This window comes from Fistularia commersonii, chromosome 17, assembly GCF_037954325.1.
Source record: "Fistularia commersonii isolate RoL2024-O1a breed Wild chromosome 17, RoL_Fcom_v1.0, whole genome shotgun sequence".
In the NCBI taxonomy this organism is placed as follows: Eukaryota; Metazoa; Chordata; class Actinopteri; order Syngnathiformes; family Fistulariidae; genus Fistularia; species Fistularia commersonii.
The window spans coordinates 2,134,120-2,157,733 of NC_141300.1; the positions used below are offsets into that span (position 1 = coordinate 2,134,120).

Consider the following 23,614-nt stretch of genomic DNA (forward strand, 5'->3'; position numbering starts at 1 on the left):
ATAATTATAATCACATTGATTATAATCATGATCAATCAATTATCGATGTCGTTTTTGTGTATAAACCAAATTGATCCTTTTAAAATTAAAATTATTTTCATAAGTTTTCCCAACTATGATGATGTATAACGGTCAAATACTCGACAGGAGACACAGTGAAGACACCATCAACATTTTATTGACCTTTTTCAGTGATTAAATACATATTCTACTCATAATGTCTATTTGTCTTTACAGTAGAAAAATAATGTTTTGATTTCAGGAGTGCTACAGTTAAACTCACGCCAGGAGGAGGTATGCGGAGTTATCACCGGAAAATAAAACGGGTCGGAACTCGGGGGCCGGAACTGCCGCACAACAGGCCGTGGGGGAAAAAAATACTTGATTGACAGCTGCTTTCACCGCACTTCCCCTCCCCTCACTTCCCCTCCACGAAGACCAACATGATTTGCACACCGATCGTAAAATAAAGAATACAAAGGTACAGTTTATACATGTTCACCGAGGTGAGAAAGATTATAATGGTAAGAAGAATGAAATTTAAAAAAAATGGTAAAAACCTTCACATAAACAGCAGTAGCCACAGTAGCAGGAACTTTGCAGCAGCGGGCATTTACCTAGCGACGCTAATTGCAAAAATGAAGCTAACCGACGCCAAACGGTGTTTGGGGACGAGCGGCTCTTTGGGTTTTTCGGATTTCTGTCGCATCGATGTCTGCGCGGAGTGTGTGTGGGGGGGTAGATCAATATAAACACATGCAGGGACGGGTGGGGGCGATGGAGGTAGGGTCGGCGAAAGCGGCGCACATTCAACGCACTGAACGAGGGGTGACGCACAAGCAGTATCTCCACGGCGATGCTCGAGGACAACAAACAGTGAGCCACCGACACGGGAAATGGGCGGGGGGTGAGGGGGGTCAGACTCCCAGCTGCTTGTTCAGGCGGTTGAGAGCGTCGCTGACGATGTCCAGCTCATGTCGAAGCTCCTCCACCACGCTATTGATGCTGGGGGTGTCCTTCAGCACGTCCACGCTCTGGGTGTAGGGGTTGTATCGCACCGTGAAGGGACGCTTGATAGTCTTGGCGAACTCCCTGAGGACAAACACACGTTGTGATGGCCGCCGTCGTCATTGTCGCGCTCAGGAGTCGTGACGCACGCTCACCTCATCTTGACCTTGGCCTCCTCGAAGCTGTCCGACACGAAGTAGACGTCCTGGAACGTCGTGATGATGCATTCCTGTTTGGATGTAACTTTGGGATCGAAGGGCATTATCCTGGCGTTGCCCGAGAGCGCGTGCTGTCAGGGAGAGCAGCGGGGATCAATCCAGTCTTGCGGTTTATTTGGGATCTTAAACCATTTTATATCTTAATGTTAGCTGCATTATAGTGGGGCACCATATCTCTATGTTTATACACATCAACGTTTCACTACATCGTAGCATTACACACAAAACAGACACAAGCTGCTCTGACTCCAGGATTTATATCACTTTATCTACTCTTCTTAACTTTTTCCCCTTTCTCTCTCCTTTTTGGACGGTAGAGGGAACCCAAACAGAACATGGAGACTCTTTTCAACCGGCAATCTTCCTGTAGTGGGAGTGTCGCCAAAGGGATATGGGTGTAAAACTATCCACGGTGGTGTTTACCTTCAGCTCGCTGATGGAGGACAGCAGTCCTGCCCCGTACGCCCGTAGCTGCCCCTCCTGCTTGCATAGGCCGAACTCCACCGTGAAGAAGTAGCACTGTGACAGGAGAGTCGCCCAAACGTGAGGAACGTCCGCCTTTCCCTTCACTCGTGCCTTTTCGACATCCCGAGGGCGGAGTCACTCACCGTGGCCAGCTTCTGAACGGAGTCGTCCGAGGCCCCGAGGGACGCCAGGCCGATCTCCTGCGAGAACTGGGCGAAGCTGGGCTCCGCTAGCAAGGGGACGTGGCCCAGTAGCTCGTGGCAGGTGTCCCTGGAAGAGGACGGACAGGAAGGACATGGTTTTTCATGGTAATTCCTTCTTTGCAATAACCAGTATCCAATGATAACACAGCGCAAGAATCATACGGCTACTTGTGCATTCATTTTTGAAAAATATTTTTATATTGACGCTTATATTTTTTGTGCCGGAGCTGCTGCTGCTGCTGCAACAAAAAGCCGTCTCCCCCAGGGATCAATAAGGTAATTCTGGTTATCTCGTTTGTTTTTTTGTTTCCCCATTCCGCCAAAGGGGGCGGTATTGAGCCAAAAGAACTGCAGCAGCAGACCGCCTTGCATTCGGTATAAAAGACTATTTAACAGCGTATATATCTTAAACTATGAAATCTAAAATCCATCCCTGTAGTACCTTCATTTCTGGACTATAAGCACAACTTTTTTTTACACACTTTGAACACCGGGGCTTGAAAAACAGTCTTTTTCATCCGCTGTGTTACAGGCACTGTTTGGAAAAAAAGCATTTCCGATTAAAAGTTTAACCAAATGTTTCTGTGTAAATATCTCATGCTACAGTGCGGACATCTGAGCCTCATAGAAAAGTGCGGCCTATATATGTACATATATAAATATAGCTTATATTCAGGTGCGATCAATCTGAAAAATACAGTATATGGGTATGGTTATTTTAATTTTTTTTTTTAAATTGATATTTTTTGAGTAGGTGCATTTCCCCTCAGGAATCAATATGAAGACACGAAGCGCTAGTCCAGCAAATTTTATCCTTGACATATGAAAAAATTTCATGATGCGAATACGACAGGGAGGAAACCAAAATTCACATTTTTTAAATAATCATCATGGGCCCAGAGAAACCAAGTGGTATAATTATTTATTTTAATAATCATGATAAGGTTATTGCAATGTTAAATACATTGTAAGTGTATGTTTTTTGGTAGATGTCTATATTCATAGCCCTGTAAGCACTTGCCGCCATCTGCAGTGGTTTGTGTCTTGAGGTAAGGATTCAAATTACAACACTGTAAGTTTACAATAACCGTGATTTTTCTTTTTGATGTCCCTTACATTCTTAATATCCTTCGTTTTTCGTGGTGTGGTTGTTCTATATTAATATCCTTATTTTGTAAGTTTTGGGGGAGAGTTTGGAACAAATTCATTTGTTTCCGTTATTTCAAATGAGGAAAATCAACATACGAACCGACTTCTGGGACAAATTAAACGAGTAACTTTAAGGGACCGCTTGTTTTATATTTGTTGCACGATTCCATATCCAACCAAGGGGGTCGCTGTTGTCAAAAATTGCCAGTGTACATAAAAATATATCTTAAAATCTACGATGTTTTGAAATTTCGATACTTACGGCTCGGGGGTGTACAGGGGGTCGGAGCTGTGCCGCACGTACTGGGTGCAATGGAAAACCCGGAAGGCCAGACCCGCCAGGAAGTCACGGGGGGACAGGTAACCCGCCACCGGCCTGATGGTGAACCCGGTACGTTCTGTGAAGACCAGCGAGGAACATCTCACTCTCCGGGGAACCACAATCACAGGTCCAGGGGGGTCTGGAGGGGGAAGATCACCAACCTCTGAGGAAGCGGGAGACGTCCTCCAGCTGAGGGATGTTGTCCTCCTGACATTCGCAGTACTTGGAGAGCAGCGGCAGGTTCTTCAGGTACTCCCTGCAGGCGTGGGTGGGGTACAGCTTGTTCAGCTCCCTGTAGACCACGCCCCACGTCTTCACCTCCTCCTCCGTGAACTCTATGCGGGGGATGGGGTCCCCGCTGGCACAGGACATGAGATGAGCACCAAGTGGAGGAAGTCCGCGAGATCCCCCCCCCCCCCCCCACTCCGCCGACAGAAGACGGACTTACTGCTTATAAGCCATGGCCAGATCAGCAAAGTACTTTCTTCTCTTTCGGTAGACGTTGTCCTTGAAGCCCTGGATGAAGACGGAGCAAAAAGTAATGAGAAGGATTTCAACGTGAAAGCTCTCAAGGCCCATCTTCTCCCGGCGTCCCTCACCGGATGGTCGGCGTCCAGCTCAGAGCCGTACATCAGGACGCGGTTAGCGCACTTGTCCAGGTCGGAAATCTTCTTGGGGAACCAGGGGACGCTGTAGGTATCTGCGGAGGGGGGAGAAGGAGAACCTGCTGTCAGGAAAACTCCACCCTCAGCTGTTCAAATTTTGTGAAACGCAACCTTCGGAGGCGTGACTCTTCACACCGAAGATCTCTTGAGGCCGACTCGCCGCTCCCTCACCTTCCTCCTGCAGGCAGGAGTTGTCCAGAGGCTCCATGTCCACCACGTTCACATGCTTGCGCAGCAGCTGGATGATCTCGTTGAGCTGCTCGTGGTTGCTGTCGCAGTCCACGAAGATCTCGAACTCGGAGTTACGCCTTTTGGACTTCCTGGACTCTATGTGCACCAGGTTGACGTGGTTTTCCTGCAAACAGAAGAAGGATGGAGATGCAGGTGGAGACGGTACGCCTCTAGATATACCGCGTAATCCGAAGGGACAACAACGTACTTGGAAGAGCTTCAGCGCCTTGACCAGCCCGCCCACCTCGTTCTTCAGGGAGAAGATGACGGTTGCTCGGCCCTTCTCCGTGTTCTCCTCGATCTTTGTGAAGGTGGACTTATTTATCTGGGAGGAGGAGATGGATGGAGAGAGTCAGAACACAGATAGATAGATAGATAGATAGATAGATAGATAGATAGATAGATAGATAGATAGATAGATCCCCCAGCTGATGACTCAGCTTTCAGAGAGGTAATGACGTGAATGCAAAACTTTTAATCCCATAATAGCATCTCGCTTCCCCCGCAATCCCGCATCACAAATGTCAGGTTACGCGCATCAACGGACACGCGCAGCAAACTAAGAGTCGGGGTGGGACACACACACACACACACACACGCGGTCCAACTGCCGTTAATCCCGCACCGAATCTAACCGGGACCGTTAATTGCACTTTTGAATTGTAGTCCAACACTCCCATAAAAAAACTACATTTCCCAGTATCACCCCCCCAAAAAGGACGTCGCTCACCCCGCTCCGGTCTTCTCCCGCCGCTCCGGGGCCCCGGAGCACCGCCCGGGCGGCGCGGCACAGCAGCTTCCGGTGGGTCATCGATCCCAGTCCCGGTCCCGGTGCTCCGCGGCTCGGTTTAACGAAGATGAATTTGTCTGCGTCTCCCTCACACACACACAACCGGATTACGGTAATCTCACCGGGATTATCGTGCCCGGTGGGAAGTCTATAATTAGCCGCCGGTGCGCTGACCCCCCCCCCCCCCCCCACGCGTTATCAGGCTGCATTTAATCGCTTTACAAATGTTCGATTACACGCAAACGCCTCACCTTACAAGCCTATACTTTCAAATCAACACACACACACACACACACACACACACACACCCACACACACACAGACACACACACACAAATCAATCGGATTTCATGGTGGAGGTTCTCGAGATGAAGGCGAAGGTCACGACCTTCAGGCGATGCTTATTATGATCTCAATTAAAGTTTTGGTGATGGATCTACTTTTTTCTCCCGCGGAATCGGACGGTTTACGACTGGAACCTCTAAAAAAAAAAAGAAAAAGTGCGGGGATCGTGCGGGAGTGTCCTCACCTCGTTGTTCAGCAGCTTCTCCTCCAGGCCCAGGTTGATGGAGTCGAAAGATCTCCCCCTGCGTGGCCCCTCCACCTTGTTGGAGTACATCTTCTGCACGCACAACTTTCTCTCCGTTTCTCCCTCTCTCTCTTCTCACGCAGGAAGTGGAGGTCTGCGGGCCGTCTGCCCCGCACGGCGCAGCGCACGGCGTTTTAAAGGGGGAGGTAGGCGGGGCGGGGAGGGTGAGGGGGGTAAATCCCGCCGGCGGCGGCGAATGGAAAAACAGAAGCGTCTCTCACTTGAAGCGGAGGTTGTTCTCGGTGTATGGACCTCAACGCCAGACAATGATTATTTTCGTTATCATTTTCACTATTACAATAATAAGAATTATTATAATAATTATTCTTATCCATCCATCCATCATTAACTGCTTATCATGGATTTAAGGTCGTGGGGATGCTGGACTCTATAATAATAATAAAATAGATAATAATAAAAAACAATACATTATTACTATTATCATTATCATTTTATAATAACAATTATCATTTTTATCATTATAATATTTTTATTTGTTTATTTATTACTACAATTATAATAATTATCCATCTATCACTTACTGCTCATCATGCATTTAAGGTCATTGGGATGCTGGACCCTACAATAATGATAATAATAATAATAATAATAATAATAATAATATTATATATTATACTATATATATATTATATATATATATATATTATTATTATTATTGTCATTATAATAACTATCCATCCATCATATACTGCTTTATATACAGGACTGTCTCAGAAATTAGAATATTGTGATAAAGTGCTTTATCTTCTGTGATGCAATTACAAAAACAAAAATGTCATACATTATGGATTCATTACAGATCAACTGAAATATTGCATGCCTTTTATTATTTTAATATTGCTGATTATAGCTTTCATCTTAAGAAAACTCAAAAATCCTATCTCAAAATATTAGAATATCATGAAAAAGTAATTTTTGTTTTTTTCATTGCATTAAAGAAGATAAAGAACTTTATCACAATATTCTAATTTTCTGAGACAGTCCTGTACATCAGATACCGTCATACATTTAAGGTTGTGATGCTTGAGCCTGTTATTATTATTATTACTATCATCATCATTTTTGTTATTGTTATGGTTATTATAAATATTGGGAATTATTATTATGATCATCATTATTATTTTCACGATGATTACTATTACACACATTATTATAAACACACACATGCACACACATCAATCCAGTCCTTGCATTGTAAGCAACTCCAAGTTCTGATGCCCAAAAACATCAATAACCTGCATGTTTTGCCTCATCTTTAATGCCATGATAGATCAGTAATAAGAGGAGAGCCCCCCCTCCCCCAACACACACACACACACACACACACACACACACAAGGGAATACATGTGGCTGGCACACATGCTGCTCGTCTCAGGTGGTCCTGGCTAGTGTCACCCGTGATGTATGTGTGTGTGTGTGTGTATGTGTGTGTGTGTGTGTGTGGTTACACAAGGAGGCAGCCATGCTGACTTCCTCTCCCCGAGAGCTGAATCCAGATCAGCCTCGGAGCCGAAGCCGAGGCCTCGGCCGCTCACACACTCCCGCTCCGCAAAGAATATTTTACAACTCCACCGCTGCAACGCTCGCAGCATCGAAAGCTCGCTGGAATATTCTAGAAACTGCGACCCCTTCTGGTTCTAGAAACATCTGAGAAAGATCGCAGGTGGACGGCGTGACGCCAGTTAACACCTGTAATCGATGGGCGCTAATCAATAAGCTAAAAAAGAACCCCTCTCCACTCTCTTGCCAAAAAAACACCTGATCAAAGATCACCAGGTGATATCAAAGATCGTGCACGTTCGTGTGTGTGTGAACGGAAGACGTGTGCTAACACGTTTGCAAAGATGGCCACCGCCTCGCCGAGCCGACGTCTCCCGGCAACTTCCTTTATTTTCTGCCACGGAGGAGGAGGAGGAGGAGAAGATGGAGGAGGTGGAGCAGGTGGGGGGCGAGAGGACGACAAAGCCCTCTGAAAGGCAGCGTCCATGTTTAGGATGGAGGGATGACGCACAAACGGCGAGGTGGCGGATCTCCACGGCCGGATCAAGCGCAGTCCAAATCTACTTAAAAACACATTTGCGGCCTTTGATCGCCCGCCTTCCTGACAGCTCCTGGACCGGATCTCCGTCATCTTGTCCTCCACCCCTGGAGACGAGGGGCCTCCTGGGATCTCCTGCTGCAAATACCCAGGACTCCTCCAGTCCAAGCAGGATCTTTCACCTCCACCTCTCCTTAACTTGTCCACCAGGTGACACGTGTTCACGGTGGGAGGGGTTGATCTGATCTGGTGAGCACGTTCTTGAGGCTCAGAGGAACCAGCAAGAAAAAGGAAGTGTGATCACCTCTAGACCCTCCACCCATCCAGCCGGAGCTGAGGAGCAGGCGGAGGGAGATGTTCCACCTGTGGGAACGACAGGATGGAAGTGAAGGAACCCTGAGGGAACCTGGATGTTACCATGGATGCACAGCCTGGTTCCAGACTAGGTTCTCACCAGGTTCTCCTGCCTGGATTGTCTCCGTGTCCATCAATGACATCCTCCATGAGAAAGTGAACGTTTGGATGATTGACAGGCGACCCGGTCAGGTTAAACCCTGCCTCCCTCCCTGTCAATCATGGAGCCGCTATCTGCTCCGGAGGTTCCGACCCGCAGAATCAGAACCAGAACCGACCACCCGGAAATACCGTACGTAGCTGAGACGTCACCGGAGGCGAGAGGAGCCGGGTGAATTGATCCCTGAGGGGTTGATGAGAGCGGCGCACATGCACGCACATCTAATTCCCCAGAAACCCTTGAACGCACCGCCAGGCGAAGGTGAAGAGCCTCATTACCCGGTGGACCGCCGAGCATAACCCCGCCGCTAATGTGCAGGGACGGCAGGCGGCGTCCTCTGAGGCTCCAGGAACAGAGGGGACGTGCGGACGTGGCGGCGTCCGAGCGCCAGTTTGGCCCAGTTCTGCTCACTCCAATCAAGGGGGATTTACCGTCAGCGTCTGAGCATCAGGCAGCGCCGGATCTCCGTGGCTAATCTCGACGCTATTCTCCTCGCCGGCCGCTGAACAGCACTTTGACAGGGCCGTAATTACACGCCGTGACCCACTGACATATTTCCCGTGTGGGGATCATGTGCAGGGAAGGTTGAAGCGAAGGCATCCAAAGATGGGGTCCAAAGCCAGCAGGGATGAAGGTCCACGATGACAAGGAAACCGCACCTTATATAGATGTACAGCCGTCCCTACAGATACCAATTTAAATCCTTCCAGAAGTGGGTTTGAATGTTGATTTTGTCGTATTTTGAATTCATTTTCCCCATTTAGAATAACAGAAAACAAATGTTTTATTTCCAACTCCCCCCAAACTCACAAAATAAGGATATTAATATAGAAAATCGCTGAAAAAGAAGGATATTCGATTATATTCAGGTGCGATATCGGTCACATGTACAGCACGTTGGTGCTTTGCTATTATTTCCTGATTCATTTCCATACGAAGCATCTTCTCTCTGGGTTCACCAATTTCTTTAATAAGTGATATTAATTATTTAAAAAAATACAATAAACATTATTAATATCAAAAAATATAATTAAAATATTTATCAATTACTGTACAAAATTGAACACGCCTGCAATTTGCACAATTCTGTGCAGTAATATATATATATACATATACCCATACACACACACACACATATATATATATATTATTTATTTATTTTAAATTTTATTCTATTCTTGATGCTGCTTAATTTTGATGCTGCTACCCCATGTGACCCTGTATTGCCCCTCAGGGACAAATAAAGTTTTTCTTTCAGATAAAAGTTTTTTCTGATTCTAATTCTTTCATAGGCCTAGTGATGATTGTTGAAAAAATACACAAAACAAGCACAAAGATATAAAATGATGCCACACAAGATAGAGGATTTCCTCGCTCTTCTAGTCGTATCATGAATGTTTTTTTTGTATTTCAAGGATAAAATTAGCTCAAATTGTGCTTCGTATGTATAAATAAAGTGAGTGGTATGTTAAGGGGCCGCTATATAAACACATACACACACACAGATACATATTTATAAAACATTTGAATGAGTGAGTGAATGATGGTAGACCTCTAAACACTGAATGAGAGCATCCTCAGTACAGGATAAGTTAAGACAACAATGAGACAGTGATTCATCATCAGTTTGCTAAATGGTGACGCTACGACAATATCAATAAATATCTATCTATTGTTTATATTTGTATATATAAACAATAAATCATATGTAATAGGACTGTTGTTTTAATGAGTGTTCTGATTAGGGTGCGATCTATTTCCAGGAGCGGTCCAGAGCTTAGCCCGCCACTGAAGTGACACACACACACACACAAACTTCTTTATTTGAATTTCCAGCCCCTGTGCCCCCTCCGTCACCCCCCACCCGACACACACACACACACACACACACACACACACACACACACTGAGTGCCTCGTCAATAGAATTCCACTCTGTCACGTCTCCGGGACCCGTCCTGAACAAGCGGCTAATCATGCCGCTGAAAGAGCCCTGCCTACGTGCGCTTCCTGCCGCTCTTTAATTAGCCGCCGTTCTTTCACCGCCAGGCAAACAATGGCAGATGCCGCCCGCTGACCAGCGTCCGTGGACACAAGGCTGGGCCGGCGGCCCCCCGAGCACCTGCCGCAAGAACACACCGGCCGACGTCCTGACCTTCGGCCCCAAGACGACGTCTCAGTTTCCGTATCGTTCCATAAACCTCACGTTGTCTATTAAATATAAAACTTTTTTTTTTTTTGCAGCAGCAGCAAACACCCAATGGAGATCTCTCTCGGAAATTCCCGCTCACAGAAAAATCTAAGTTGCTCTCATCATCCAGGCCACCTGTAGCAGATCTCAGCTGATATCAGCCAGCAACCACACACACACACACACACAACCCTCCAGAGGACGGCGTAGTTTTTGATCTTCTGGAGTCACGTAGAGGAAAGTTTCATTGTGACGGTGTTGACAAGAGATAGAAAGCTGGAGGTGGAGGAAATGAGGTGGAGGCTTTGCTTTCCTCTATTAGCAGGCGGGGGTGAACAACGCCGCACGTGCATTCTTCATCCTTTCATTAATCCCTCCGCTCACCCGGCAACATGGCTTTTCCACGCGCCTGATGATCCGCCTGTCTTTACATCAGGGCTAAGTGGGACGGGGTGTGTGTGTGTGTGTGTGTGTGTGTGTGTGGGGGGGGGGGGGGTCGGTCCACGCCTCGGTAAACAACAAGACAGAAATAATCACAATACATGACGCTTCGGACGAACGTCACAACTCCGGTTTCCGCCTCCAAACATCACCGCCGCTGACGCCAGGAGGGTTTAAAACAAGAGGGAAACCAGAAAACTATTCATAGGACACACAAATATACATACATACGTACTCTTCTCTATTTTCTTATTTTTTTTTCCACTACGTGTGTTGCCTTGACAGGCCTTGATCGGGTGATAGATCGACCGATAAGACTGTTCAGGTTTTTGTTTCCCTTTTTTTTTTTTTAAAGACATGAAAATCGTGACCTTCCAGGTCAGCGCATGTAATGAAAAAAAATGCTAATTTTTTACAAGTGTTATAAAGAAATCCGATTTAGATAACAGTGTCTTAGATGAGCTGATCTTCCTTTTTTTTTAATATATAGTTCCCACCTATAATTCAGTTTATATTTAACTTGACATAAAACAACCTTATCATACTGTTATTTATTCACTATATCTATATCTTAGACGCTAAACTGCATTTGTACTGATACATGAATAACAACAATAAAGCTGAATGCAATCCTTCTGAAAGCAACCACTTCAGGAAAGTATCCACATCCAGAACAACAGAACCTCCAACAACAAAACAGTCAACCACAATAGGACCTCCTACATGGTCTGGAGGCCAGACCACACCAAGATCTACTGAGCTCCCCTCAAAAGCACCACCAAGGGCTGCGGAAAAAAAGAAAAATTACTAATTGTAATAAATAAGTATTAACAGATGATCCACAGTCATGATCTGATTTTGTTTTTTTTTTTTAATGTAAATTAACATAATTCCCGGACTATAAGTCGTGACTTTTATCATACGCTTCGAACGCTGTGGCTAATTTAAGGATTTTTGAAGAAGAAGACAAATGGTTTCAGTGCGCAGGAGGGAGACCAAGATAGCCGTGTTACAGGCACTCTTCAGAAAAAACGCATTTACAGTATGTATTTGTGGATGTTTCCGATTTGTATTTAAAAGGTTTAATAGGTTACAACGAGGAGCAGCCTAAATATGTACACATATATTTATTTCGTTATTTTTAGCCAGAGCGGCTTATATTCAGGGGCGCTAAATAGTGTGTAAATTATAATATATGGTGCATCTATTAACTTTTTTTTTCCACATTGATATTTTTTGAGTAGGAGCTGCTGCAACAAAAAGCCATTTCCCCTCAGGGATCAATACAGTTGTCCCTTAAGATACAAATCACTTTATAAACGACGATACGAAGCGCGATTTCGAGTAAATTTTATGTCATGATGCGAATGCGAGAGTGAGAAAATCAAAATTCAAATTTTTTTAATAATCATCATGGGCCCAAAGAAAGCAAGTGGTTAGGCATATAATTTAATTGAATAATCATCATAAGTTTATTTTAATGCTAAGTTAATTTTAATTGAATGATCATAAGTTTATAGTAGTTCGATTTTAGTTCAAAACAGTTCTGTTTTGATTCTTCCCCGCTTGACTCTGTAGCAGGAGTTGCGTTCGACAAAAAAGAATTTCCCCCTTGGGGATCAGTAAAGTATTTGTTCCCTTGTACCTGTACGTGAGGAATGACAACAAAGTTGAATCTGATCCGATCCTCCCGAACGCAACCACTCGGGGAAAGTTCGTAAACTTCGCCGTTTGGAGTCGTGCGGGACACGTGCCTCGGTTACGTAAGGTGAATTTTGCAAACACGAGGCGTTTGACCGGGGGGGCGACATGTCAGGTCGTCTCAAGAGAGCGGCGAGCGGCGTTGGGGCGGCGGTAAACAGAGGGGTGTAGTAGCTGACATCAGGAATCAGCATCAGACGGGCGTGACGTGCCTCGGCGGCGGCCGTGGAAGCGGCGGCCGCGCTTAATCATGTGCACGGCGTCAGATCATATCAGGTGGCGGCTTGAAGACTGACGTGGAAAAGTCAGGGCCTCGCGCGGCCCGCGGGGCTCAGGGCGCCCGCCGCCACACGAGGCGTGCACGCCATCGGCCACGAGGAGCTCAAAGAAATTCTCAAAAGGGCAACACGCCATCACATTTTCCATCACTGTGGATGCAAACAGGAAGTGACTGGAGGCGGCGTCACCTCGGAGCAGCTGGAGAAGGTGCCGACTCCATATGGGTGGGTTTAGAACACGCACACACAAACGACCACGGGGTGATGTGCGTCTCACGCACACGCGCCACCACGGGATTTCCATTAGAAAGCGTGTTCTCCATATCAATCCGGCCTTTAATTAAAAAGCTGCTATATTCACGTCCCGGTGGCGGCGGCGGCGGCGGCGGCAAGGACGTGGTTGCCGTGTCCTCCTGCAGGAGTGGGCGAGTCGGGACGCATTTGGAAACCAAATGAGTTCATTGTTGGCCCGCTCCGAGCCTTTCATCTGATTTTATTGTCCCTCCCCGTCACCTCCCTCTCCACCCGGAGTGACTATCACCCTCTGGTAAACACTTGATGCCGCCATCAGCCCCGGCACCTTCACCCATATCATCAGGAGGATGACTCAGAGCGCATCTTCGGCTCAGAGAGGCCGTTTTTCTATGACGGCTGGAGGCCCGGTTTGAATAACTTTCCAGGAAAAGCTCTGAGGACGCTCTCACGCACGTGCGTGGAAGCGCCAGTTATCGGAGGTGGAGGAGGCGTGTTCTTTTGTCGGGTTTTCATTGAAAAATGAAGGTGTCTGCTGCTTGAGATCATCGAACGGACCTGAATATCGAACACAACTCTCCTTCAGCTATTCAAAGCTGTGTTAAAAACACTTGCTGCCAAATCAGTGAAGAACATTACCGTAATTTCTGGATTAAAAACCACTACTTTCTTCGGCTTAAACGATGACGCACCTGATTTATGGATTTTTACGGGCTAACGAGAGTCATGCTGCTAAAGTATTGTCACATCGAACCCATGAGATTAAACATAGACGGTGGAGAACACGAGCCAACGGTGACATTGAGAGCGACGACCAAAGACGGACTAAGGAGATGTGTGACAGAGGAATTCTGTTTAATACCGACACTTAACTCGACTTTAGTCATTTTAGTGCGCAGGATAAAGATGATAAATTTTCCAGCTTTGTTCCTGTATTTCCCATTTTTTTAACTACAGGTGTTACAGGCACTGTTTGGAAAAATAAGCACTTATGGTAAATCTTTAATTAAAAGTTGAAAAAAAAAATTCAGTGTGAACAACCTTTTACAAATGGATACTTGCGGCTTCTCGAAAAGTGCAGCCTATATGCGTAATTTTTTTTTTCTTTTCAAATTTAGTAGGTGCAGCTTATATTCAGGTGCGCTCAATAGTCCGAAAATTAGCATATATGTACATTCATTATCTACACAGCTTATCTTGCAGTCAGGGTTGCTGGAGAGGCAGGGTTCTGCACAGTGCAAACAACCATTCACACGTCTGGACAACGTGGGGTCTCCAAAGAACCTCCTGCATGTGCTTGGACTGCGGGATGAAACTGTTTCGGCAAAAACTGGCATTTACGATAATTCTTCCGATCAGCCATTTTGCGTTTTTTTTCGCACACACCCACATCGTGACAAAGACACGCAGAAATGCATTTGATGAAATTGAAAGCGATCGGTCTGGCTATCGAAGAAAGAAATAGAGCTGCTTTACGAAAGTTCGGCATCTGTTCTGAAAAGAGGCATTTGTGAGATGTATCGGTAGTTCGAGACGTTACCGTCATTGATTTGATTAAAAAAATCCGAAAAAATCTTTCCTGTAACATCTTGCAGCGTTAATATCTCATGTTTCAACAGGGACACCTGAGGCTTATAGACAAGTGCAGCTTATTTATATACAATTTCTGTTTTCTTCTGAAAATTAATTGGTGCGGCCTATATAAAGATGCGCTCTATAGTCCAGAATTTATGGTAAATGGTGTTCCACTAGAAGGCAACAGGTGGTGAACGAACCTGTGTTTCTACCTGCTGCTGCTCAACCAGCAGAGGACTTAGCGATGCTTGGAGTGAGACAGCGACAGTGGTACACCATGGATAAATATTTTATTTCAATCAGGACCCTCCAGTCGTGAAGCAGATACTGAGCCAGGAGAACGCTTAGGTAGTCGACGAAAGTAAAAGGTGAGCTCAAGAGAATACGATGAAAGTTGGATTGCTACAAAGTTGGTGAACTCATGGCTAAACCGTGGCAGACATTAAAACTAACCTACCTGAAAAGTCATCGTAGAAGAAATACTTGGCTCTGTGTAAGAAATAGCCCAAGACTACAGGTTCATTCTATTTCATTAAAAACGTTTTTGACATGTTTATTTGTTGGTGTGCCATGATTTTTTGAATCTGAAATATGTGCTGTGGCTCAAAAAAGGCTGTGAAACACTGTATCGGAAGTCAGAGAAACTAAAGCTGCAAATTCATGGAAATGCTCATTTCTTTTTATTACTATTATGGTTATTTCAAAATGTCTTAAAAAAAAAGAAAAAAAATCAGTTCATTCTTTCAGAGAAAAATCTTAAACCAGGAGTGGAAACAGGATTGTGTGGTCACGTGATGTCCGAAGCCACTAACACCCAACCTGAAGCCGGTCCCGGTCCCGGTCCTGGTCTGCACGTGCCCAACATGGCTTCCTCAGAGCGGGAGGCGTCTCCTCAGCTCGTCTGCCATCCGGGGATCGGCCTCCGACAACATCGACTGCAGGTGCTGAAACTGCAGAGTGAAAGGCGCGGGGGTTGATTTTCTCAACACAAACCGGCCTCCTCCCCCCCGACCATGACGAAGAGGACGGCCTGGTTTGAATTCATCCCCCGGAGCTTCTGCGTTCCTGTTCCATCACTGAAGACGCTGGAGTTGAGCGAGCTCGTCACTCAATTTGCTCGCGGATCAAATTTGCCCGTTAAAATGAACTGAAACGCTATTAATCCATTCCAGCCCCCTGGTTCTGTTTAGTTTTTCAATAGGAAAAAAAGAACGTTATAGATAACAAATTATATATAAAAATACATAAAAAAGTGAAAGTAAAGAAATAAGCTGGTTTTATGAAGTGTATTTACCTTTAAGATTGGACCAAGATGTCAGTGCTGGCGGAGGAGGCTTTTTGTTCTCATATCCTTAACTTACAAGCTCCACCCTTATGCTACAATGCTATGCTAAATGTAACTTCACTTTCTTTCTCCATTATTGCATGGAGTGAAGCCGGTCCTCTTTCTAAAACCATCGTCGACCGGCTTTGAACGACTTCCGACGCCTCGTCCGTCCACATACCTACTGTCCCTGCAAATGTCTGCTGCCTTCTCACCGACGACGCTCTCCATCACCGTATCTCCCCGACAACGATTTCTCGGACAAGTCCATGACACTTGCAACTCGCTTGTGTTTTTTCATGATTCTCTCTCAGCTAGCTAGCAGCGGCGGTGCGTCTCACTGCCTTTAAACACCACTTCATGGATCCCGGCGGTCACGTTGGTCTCAAACGCTCATCCAGCTTGCTCCTAATGCAGATCTGGGCTCCGATCACAAAGCTAAACGTCCACTGAGCGACGGCTCGGATCTCGGATAAGTCCTAAGCTGATGCACTCAGAAGTGTGTGTGTGTGTGTGTGTGTGTATGTAATACCTTCTGTTTTGAAGTGTTTCATTTACTGCAAACAAAATCCTGTATAAAATAATTACACTCTCAGTCTAGCTGAAGCATATTCATTCATTCACACCTCCAGTAGGAGTCTTTGTCCCAACCTGCAGACCGGTTGGGACAGCGGAGAACCTGAAGAAAACCCTTTCTGAAGGACACTTACCGAATCCTTAAAGTTGGGGAGCAGCGAGCTGGCGGCTGTTAGACAGGTTTTGTCTGTCAGGTGACCTCCCTTCACCAGATCTGCTACGGAGTCCTTGTGAGACACCAGAGAGCACACACTGAGGCCGTGCCCTGCAGCGGGTTGGAATTCCAACAAGCGGATCCCAAATGATGGGCCGGATCAGGAGAGCCCTGATGTCACCTTGGGTATCTGGAGGCAGAGGTCGGCGAGTAACTCGGCGGTGATCTCATCTAGAGCCTGGAGCTGTTCGTCTGCTGGATGATCTCGGCTGGGAGACCCCGTCTGCTGGAGATGCTGGATGACGCGCAGGACGGTCCCGACCAGAGGCAGGCCTGGAGACGACGGACACGGTCCGTTACAACGAGGCACTGCTTAGAAATACAACACCGGGACCGGCGGCCGGATCCTGATCTGGGAACGACCGGGAGAAGAACCTCGGAATCCCAAGACGTTCTCTTTCAGAGCATCCTCTGAAGAGGGGGCAGGGGAGGTCAGAGGGAAACGTACTGGTGTCCTTCTTCCGGCTCCAGTGATCCTGGCTCCTGCACAGAGCCTGCAACACGGCAAATGCTTGGACCAGGAGGCCCTTCTGTTCCTGCAGGAGGACCGGGAGGTCGCCGGCCTGGCAGAGGTCCTCGCACACCACCGTGCGCACAAAGTCCCACAGCGCCGGCCCTGCTCCGTCGGTGGAGGCTGGAGGGGAAAAACAAAAGTAGATATTCTCTAGTGACGTGGAAGGTGGACATGCTGATCCATCGCTATCAGAGCGTGCCCACTTATCTCACCGAGACTCTGAGCGCCTTCTTCTACCGTAGTTAGAAGGTGAATGGCGTGGAGGTAAACTTCCAGTCCGCTTGGACTCTCCGACCTGCGGAAACATTTTGAAATAATGCGACGGGTGTTCGTCGGTACATACGTGCTGTCCTCACGCCTCCGTACCTCAGCTGCTTGGCCGCCTCCAGAAGACACGAAGCCAAGTCCAGATGGCCTCCATCGACACGGCCGTCGGGGCTCTCCTCTCCTCGCTGCGCTGTGACCCAGTCCTTCATCAACTCCTCATCCAGGTCAAACAGCTGGTCCACCAGCTCTCCCACTTTCTCAAGAAGGTCCGCTGTTGGAGGACACAGCGTGGGGGAACGTCGGCGGCAGAACGACCAACGTTTGTCAGACAGATTGACTTTTTTTTTAACAACACGACTCTTCCTTCATCCACAACGCACTCGTGAGATGAGCGGCGAAGCAATGTACCGTTGGTAGAGCTGCACATGATGAAGAGGAGGCTGCCGCGCACCGACGCCTGCTCTTGGATTCGTCTGAGCCAGAGGGACGCGGTGTCTTTGTGAGAGAGGCAGGTCAGCACTAACCTGCAAGCACCGGCAGATATTACTCCATCTGTTTGCTGCACGCACAAACACAAGCACGCCAAATGTCACCTGCTTGTCTCCAAGAGGGTTGGAGGGTCGGCATCTCCTAAGAGGAGCAACAGCACAGCGCTGTGGATGGGCAAGGTACAGCGTCAGACAACATGGATGGACGCTACAGATTTAAGTCCAGCCGGGACGGCACCTACCAGAGGTCATCGTTCTGGCTGAGAGGCAGGCAGGTGTCCGGAAAGCAGGCCATGTTTCCCAGGATTCCCACGCAGATTTCCTGAGAAGAAAAGCAAGCAGGTAAAAAACCCTGTGAAGACTTTTAGCTCACAACATTTACAGACGGCTGCCCCGGGGTTGAGTTCCAGCAAGTGGGCTCACCGTGAGACGCGGACAGCGAGATTTGGAAATGACTCCTAGAAAAATGTCCGCCGCTTTGAACTCCTGCAGCAAGTCGGCCACATCCTAAACACAGATGGAATGATGATCAGACAGGGGTATTCTGGCCAGGCCACACTGAGGGCCTTCAACATATGTCGGGTCTTATTGAATGATTCCAGACGACGGAAGAAAAACACGGTGAGCACAGTCCCACCTTGTCCATGGCCATGTCCCACAGTTTACACAGATCTTCCTCCTCGTCATCGCTGAGTTGAGTCTGGCCTTCACTTGGCTCCTCTGTGGACTTGGTGACCATCTGAAAGGGAAGCATTCTTTTACAACTAACATTTACACGGAGTTCACGTTTGCCCTCAAACACGTAGAGAGGAATGAAGGAATACGTGTCGTGACTCGGGGGTTTCAATCCCAACGCTCTCCACTTGATGTCAGATGTCAGTAGATGGTCCACATTGGAGCTCATGGATGAACATGTATCAGGTTGTTCCTTCGACAGGTGGTTCCACAACACTTTGGCTTTATCAAATTGTCAATACAAGACTGATGAAAAGTCAGCTATCATGTATAAAAATCACAATGGCGTCAGGAAATGGGACCAATTCTAGGGTATTTTATCTCTATATGTTTACAAATATGAATTAAAATATACTGGTCAAAAAAATAAAGGGAACACTTAAACAACACAATCTAACGCCAAGTCAATCACACTTGTGTGAAATCAAACTGTCCTCTTAGGAAGCAACATTGATTCATTTTAGTATGTTTAAGGACATCACATCAACGTTGGATCAGCCTGTCATGTGTTTTTCCACTTTCATTTGGAGTGTGACTCCAAATCCAGACCTCCATGGGTTTATACATTTGATTTCCAATGTTCATTTTTGTGTGATTTTGTTGTCAGCACATTCAATATGTAAAGAACAAAGTATTTAATAAGAATTTTTCATTCATTCAGATCTAAGATGTGTTATTTTAGTGTTTCCTTTATTTTTTTGAGCAGAGTACATTGCCTTCATTTGTTGTTTCCACGCTTTTCTACCGACTGTAACGGGTTATGCCGGCTCGCTGCGGACCTGAATGAGATGGGTCAAGGTGCTGAAAAGCCAGTGCTTGCTGTAAACCGTGTCGCCGATGGCGTCCGCTTCTACACCCTCGTCCCCATCGGCTGACTCTGGCGGCGGCGACGGGTTACGTTCCATCAGGGGAGACGAACTCCCGTCCGGGGGTGAGGACGTCTCGTTCTCCCCGTCCTCAACAATAACACCGCTGCAGTCTGAGGTACATATATCAGAAGAAAAGTAAAAGACGGATGATGTAGTTGTTAGACATGATTAAAAGCGATTGCAGAAGCTGCTGGAAAGCAACAAGAAACATGGAATGATTGACATCCATATTAACATTACATCTTGGATGAATGAACGTGTGACTCGATCCTGCAGCCAAAACTATCCCTCTTAAGCCTACTGATATTGTTTTGTTTCTACAAAATTACCTATTTCCTTACGACTAACAACCTGTCACACTATCTGGCTTCACTGTGGACAGCAAACTAAGAATGTCACTGTACAGTGAAACACATTTCCTGGCAAATGACAATAAATACTTTGAGTCATCGAAAACAAACCCATCTGTTTCCCACTACAAGGGTCTGCTTTTGTTGAGAGATACTTAAAAAAGAAGAGCTCATCACAATGTATGTATTGAATATCAGACTCAACTGAGAGACACAAGTTATTATCTGGTTACATGATCTGTTGTGTAACTGAACATATCTGTGCAGATATTGAGAATCAGCTCTATTTTGCAAAGTCTGTTCGCACATAAAATCAATTCTCAAAGCCTGGACAACAGGATATTAATCACAATGCAATCACAGAACGTGCAATTCAGTGGAGTAATATTCCATATGGGTAAAGTACAATGTAGATACAAGAGTCTGCACATTATGTTATGTGGGGATGTATATCATTGATGGGGAGCAGGTAGTGACACAAGAGGAGGGTAACATTTTGATGAAGACATATTGTTGAAGAAGTGATTATAAGGTAGTTGTTACTGTTAATATGGGGGGATTCATGGATTCATCAGAATGGTGGTTTCAGAGGGGGAGGGGGGGAAGCTGATCTGCGCCCCTGAGGGGAGAGAGGAGAGCGTATTCAGGGTGCGATGGGTCATATTATGTTAAATATTTAACCTGAAATGTGAATTCATTATTTGGGAAACCCCCTTTACTTGCCCGCAGAGCTCAGTTCCATATATTTAGGGTTGTAAATGGATCAAACTAAGGGTTGAACTGGGACTCACAGCCTGTGCCGGTGTTAGCTTTATACACCCGCTGATAGCTGTTAGCGTCGCAGCTGTGTGAACTTCGTTGAAAATTCAGCTTCTGGTTTGTTGTAAGCCCGAAAATATTACATTTAAACCCCTAAGGCGTCGCCTGAAAGCTGCCATCTCCCGGGCTGGAAACCGGGAGCCGCCGTACAAACTTTACGTCGACTTGAGGTTTAAGCTAGCGGCTAAACGGCGACCTCGGTCCAGGTAACCGGCGTTCACCGGCCGCTTGATTGTTACATTTCACCGCGGACTCACCCATGGCGACCGCCGGGGAAATAATCGATATATCCGGCTGAATTGAGCCGCGATCTCATGAGGGAACCCGGTGCTCGGAGTCGGGACGCAGTTTGAAACAGCCCCCCATTTGGTGGGAAACCAAAACAGGCGCTCTGTCTTCTTTGCGTGGTCGGGAAAGGAGCAGAGGGTTGAACAGCGCCGCCTTGCGGCGGGAGGACGAAACCGCAGGTAACATCACCACTTACGACCACCTGACCACCTCGTAAGTCAAGTAATACCTTAACTTACGAGTTCAATTCCTTCCAAGATGACCTTGTAACTTAGTATGCGTGTATGTAAAATGACATTTTATTGCAATACTTGATTTAGCAATGGAGTGAATGCCACTCCTCTTTTTAAAATCATCAAACTGCCCCCTCAAACCGCTTTGAACGACACTTCCCACGCTTTGTCTGCCGACATTCTCGCCGTCTGCCACACCAGATTCCCGTAAATATCTCCTTCCTTCTCACGAACGAAGCTCTCCGTCTCTGTATCTCACCGACAACGACCTCCCTATCTCTTCCCGGATGAGTCCACAACACGCACACCTCGCTCGTGTTTTTCCATAATTTTCTCTGGGCTAGCAGGCGATGGATCCGATTATTTTTAAATGCCACTTTAAGGACAGCGGCAGCCGTGTCAAACTCATCCAGCTTGCTCCTAACTGAGATCTGGGCTCCGATCGCAAAACAAATCGACTGAGCGACATCTCAGACTGATAAACTCATAAGTTGATGTACTTGTAAGTCAAGGTTCCACTGTATGCACGTGACACGACACTATTTCTTCATTTCCTTCAGGCTCAATAAAGTATCTTTACTCTACTCTGCTCTACGACTCCAGTGGGCCTTATACAGGATAACGAAGACCTGGCTTTCAGGGAGGAGATGAAACATTCGAACGGAGTGGAGCATCTACAGCCCAGTCATACACCACTCCCCATCGACGACACAGCAGTGGACATAGTCAGCAGCACCAAGTTCCTGGTTGTGCGGATAAACAGACCTACCTTAAACAGAGGCACCATAGAAACCATGCTAACCAGCTGCATCTCTGTATGGTTCAGAGCCTGAGGGCCTGCAAGCCATTAAGACTGCTGAACTCAGAGTAAAAAAAAGTATTTTGAAATAATTAATTATTCAAAATGATATTAATGATAATAACTATTCAAAATACACTAATACTATCATTTTTTGACGTTTATCCCCCAGGTGGCCGCTGGGTTGTTTCTTTTCCTCTTCTTTCGATCACGGGCGTCGTCACTTTGCAGTACATGGCCACACCAAAGGCTGAAATTTCATTCTGATGCAGATTTTTAAAAAGATATATTAAATCCGAAGTAAATAGTAAAATAAAAGCACATTTTTTTAAAAGCATCAATCCAGCAGGTATGAAAATAGCAGTTATGTTGAAAATGAGAACAAAAATAGCTGCAAATTAAGTGAAAAATACCGAGTATTTTTTTCATACTATAAGGCGCACTTGAAATCCTTCCATTTTCTCAAAAATCGGCCATGTTACTTATAATCCAGTGCACCTTATATAGGGCTCTATACTTGTTGTACTCACTGACCTCCAACCAATTACATGTGGTACACTCCTCTAAAAAATCTGTCAAAATGTTTTAGTGTGACTATGGTAAGCCACGTTGGACTGTTCCCACCTGACACGGGAGGTTGAATATGGGTTGCAACGTTAGACAACGTTAGAAAGCTAATTATGTGGCGCTTGAATACAACGTTGTTCAAACCTTACAGTAATTTCAGGTGTCCGGTATCGCTGGCAATGATAAACCAATCAGCAAATAGTACGCAGCAAGCTTACCTCTGCCCCTTTTTGTAATAGTGGTACGTACTGTGCATTACTGAACATTTGTGTGTGTGTATAGGGCCCCCAAAAATGGCACCTGTTAAGAGACATACTTGTGAATTTGAATTCAAACTCCAAGCTATCAGTCACGCAGTACATGATGGAAATAGAGCAGCCGCGAAGGAATTCAAAATGAATGAATCGATGGTACGCTAGTGGAGGAAGCAAGCAGATGAACTGTGCTAAGTAAAGAAGACCAAAAACAGTGTCCGAAGGAACAAAGTGAGAGGACAGAATGAGTTGAATAAAGTTCGATTAAAGTGGCTTTTTTGGTTTGGTTTTATATACCGTATGTTTTATCATGCGCCTCATAATGCAGTGCGCCTTATGCTCAGGAAAATACGATATGATTTTTTAGGGGGGGATGACAAGAAAACCTTAGATTGCAGAAGGGATATATGAAAAGCTCGGATCAGCAGTGAAGTTTGGGGGGAAATTTGAGGAACCAGGATGACCTGAACATGTTTCAATCCAATCAACAGCAGTCACTTTGGAATTTCATTTTAAAAAAGGAAACGTAAAGCTGTTGGTTATATATTTTTATAAACATAAATACGTATACATTGAGCGGTCTATACGTAAACAAACCTGTACGCCATGGCAACCGAATACCATACGCAGTAAGGATATTGAAGTGGTCCACAATGAGGTCACCTC

The 23,614-nt window shown here is 46.0% G+C and overlaps 2 protein-coding genes across 3 annotated transcripts; both read right to left on the bottom strand.

The window, feature by feature from the left end:
• Positions 1-162: 162 nt before the first annotated feature.
• tph1a (tryptophan hydroxylase 1 (tryptophan 5-monooxygenase) a) lies at positions 163-5,743 on the bottom strand. Its single transcript, XM_086162876.1, has 11 exons — positions 5,581-5,743; positions 4,470-4,586; positions 4,202-4,385; positions 3,965-4,065; positions 3,814-3,881; positions 3,527-3,723; positions 3,306-3,441; positions 1,835-1,961; positions 1,650-1,745; positions 1,164-1,297; positions 163-1,092 (listed from the first exon to the last, which is right to left on the bottom strand). Exons 1-11 carry the CDS (start codon positions 5,668-5,670, stop codon positions 918-920), a joined length of 1,425 nt encoding a protein of 474 aa, XP_086019002.1. The 5' UTR covers positions 5,671-5,743; the 3' UTR covers positions 163-917.
• Positions 5,744-15,312: 9,569 nt separating this feature from the next.
• Positions 15,313-21,206, bottom strand: saal1 (serum amyloid A-like 1). Of its 2 annotated transcripts, none has more exons than XM_086162882.1 (13): positions 21,065-21,206; positions 19,549-19,748; positions 18,672-18,773; positions 18,458-18,541; positions 18,277-18,356; positions 18,140-18,199; positions 17,955-18,019; positions 17,646-17,817; positions 17,492-17,574; positions 17,214-17,399; positions 16,887-17,038; positions 16,686-16,778; positions 15,313-15,601 (listed from the first exon to the last, which is right to left on the bottom strand). In XM_086162882.1, exons 1-13 carry the CDS (start codon positions 21,066-21,068, stop codon positions 15,524-15,526), a joined length of 1,359 nt encoding a protein of 452 aa, XP_086019008.1. In that variant the 5' UTR covers positions 21,069-21,206; the 3' UTR covers positions 15,313-15,523. The 2 variants fall into 2 exon arrangements, with proteins under 2 accessions (XP_086019008.1, XP_086019007.1); XM_086162881.1 differs by having other exon boundaries at positions 17,955-18,070.
• Positions 21,207-23,614: the final 2,408 nt, after the last annotated feature.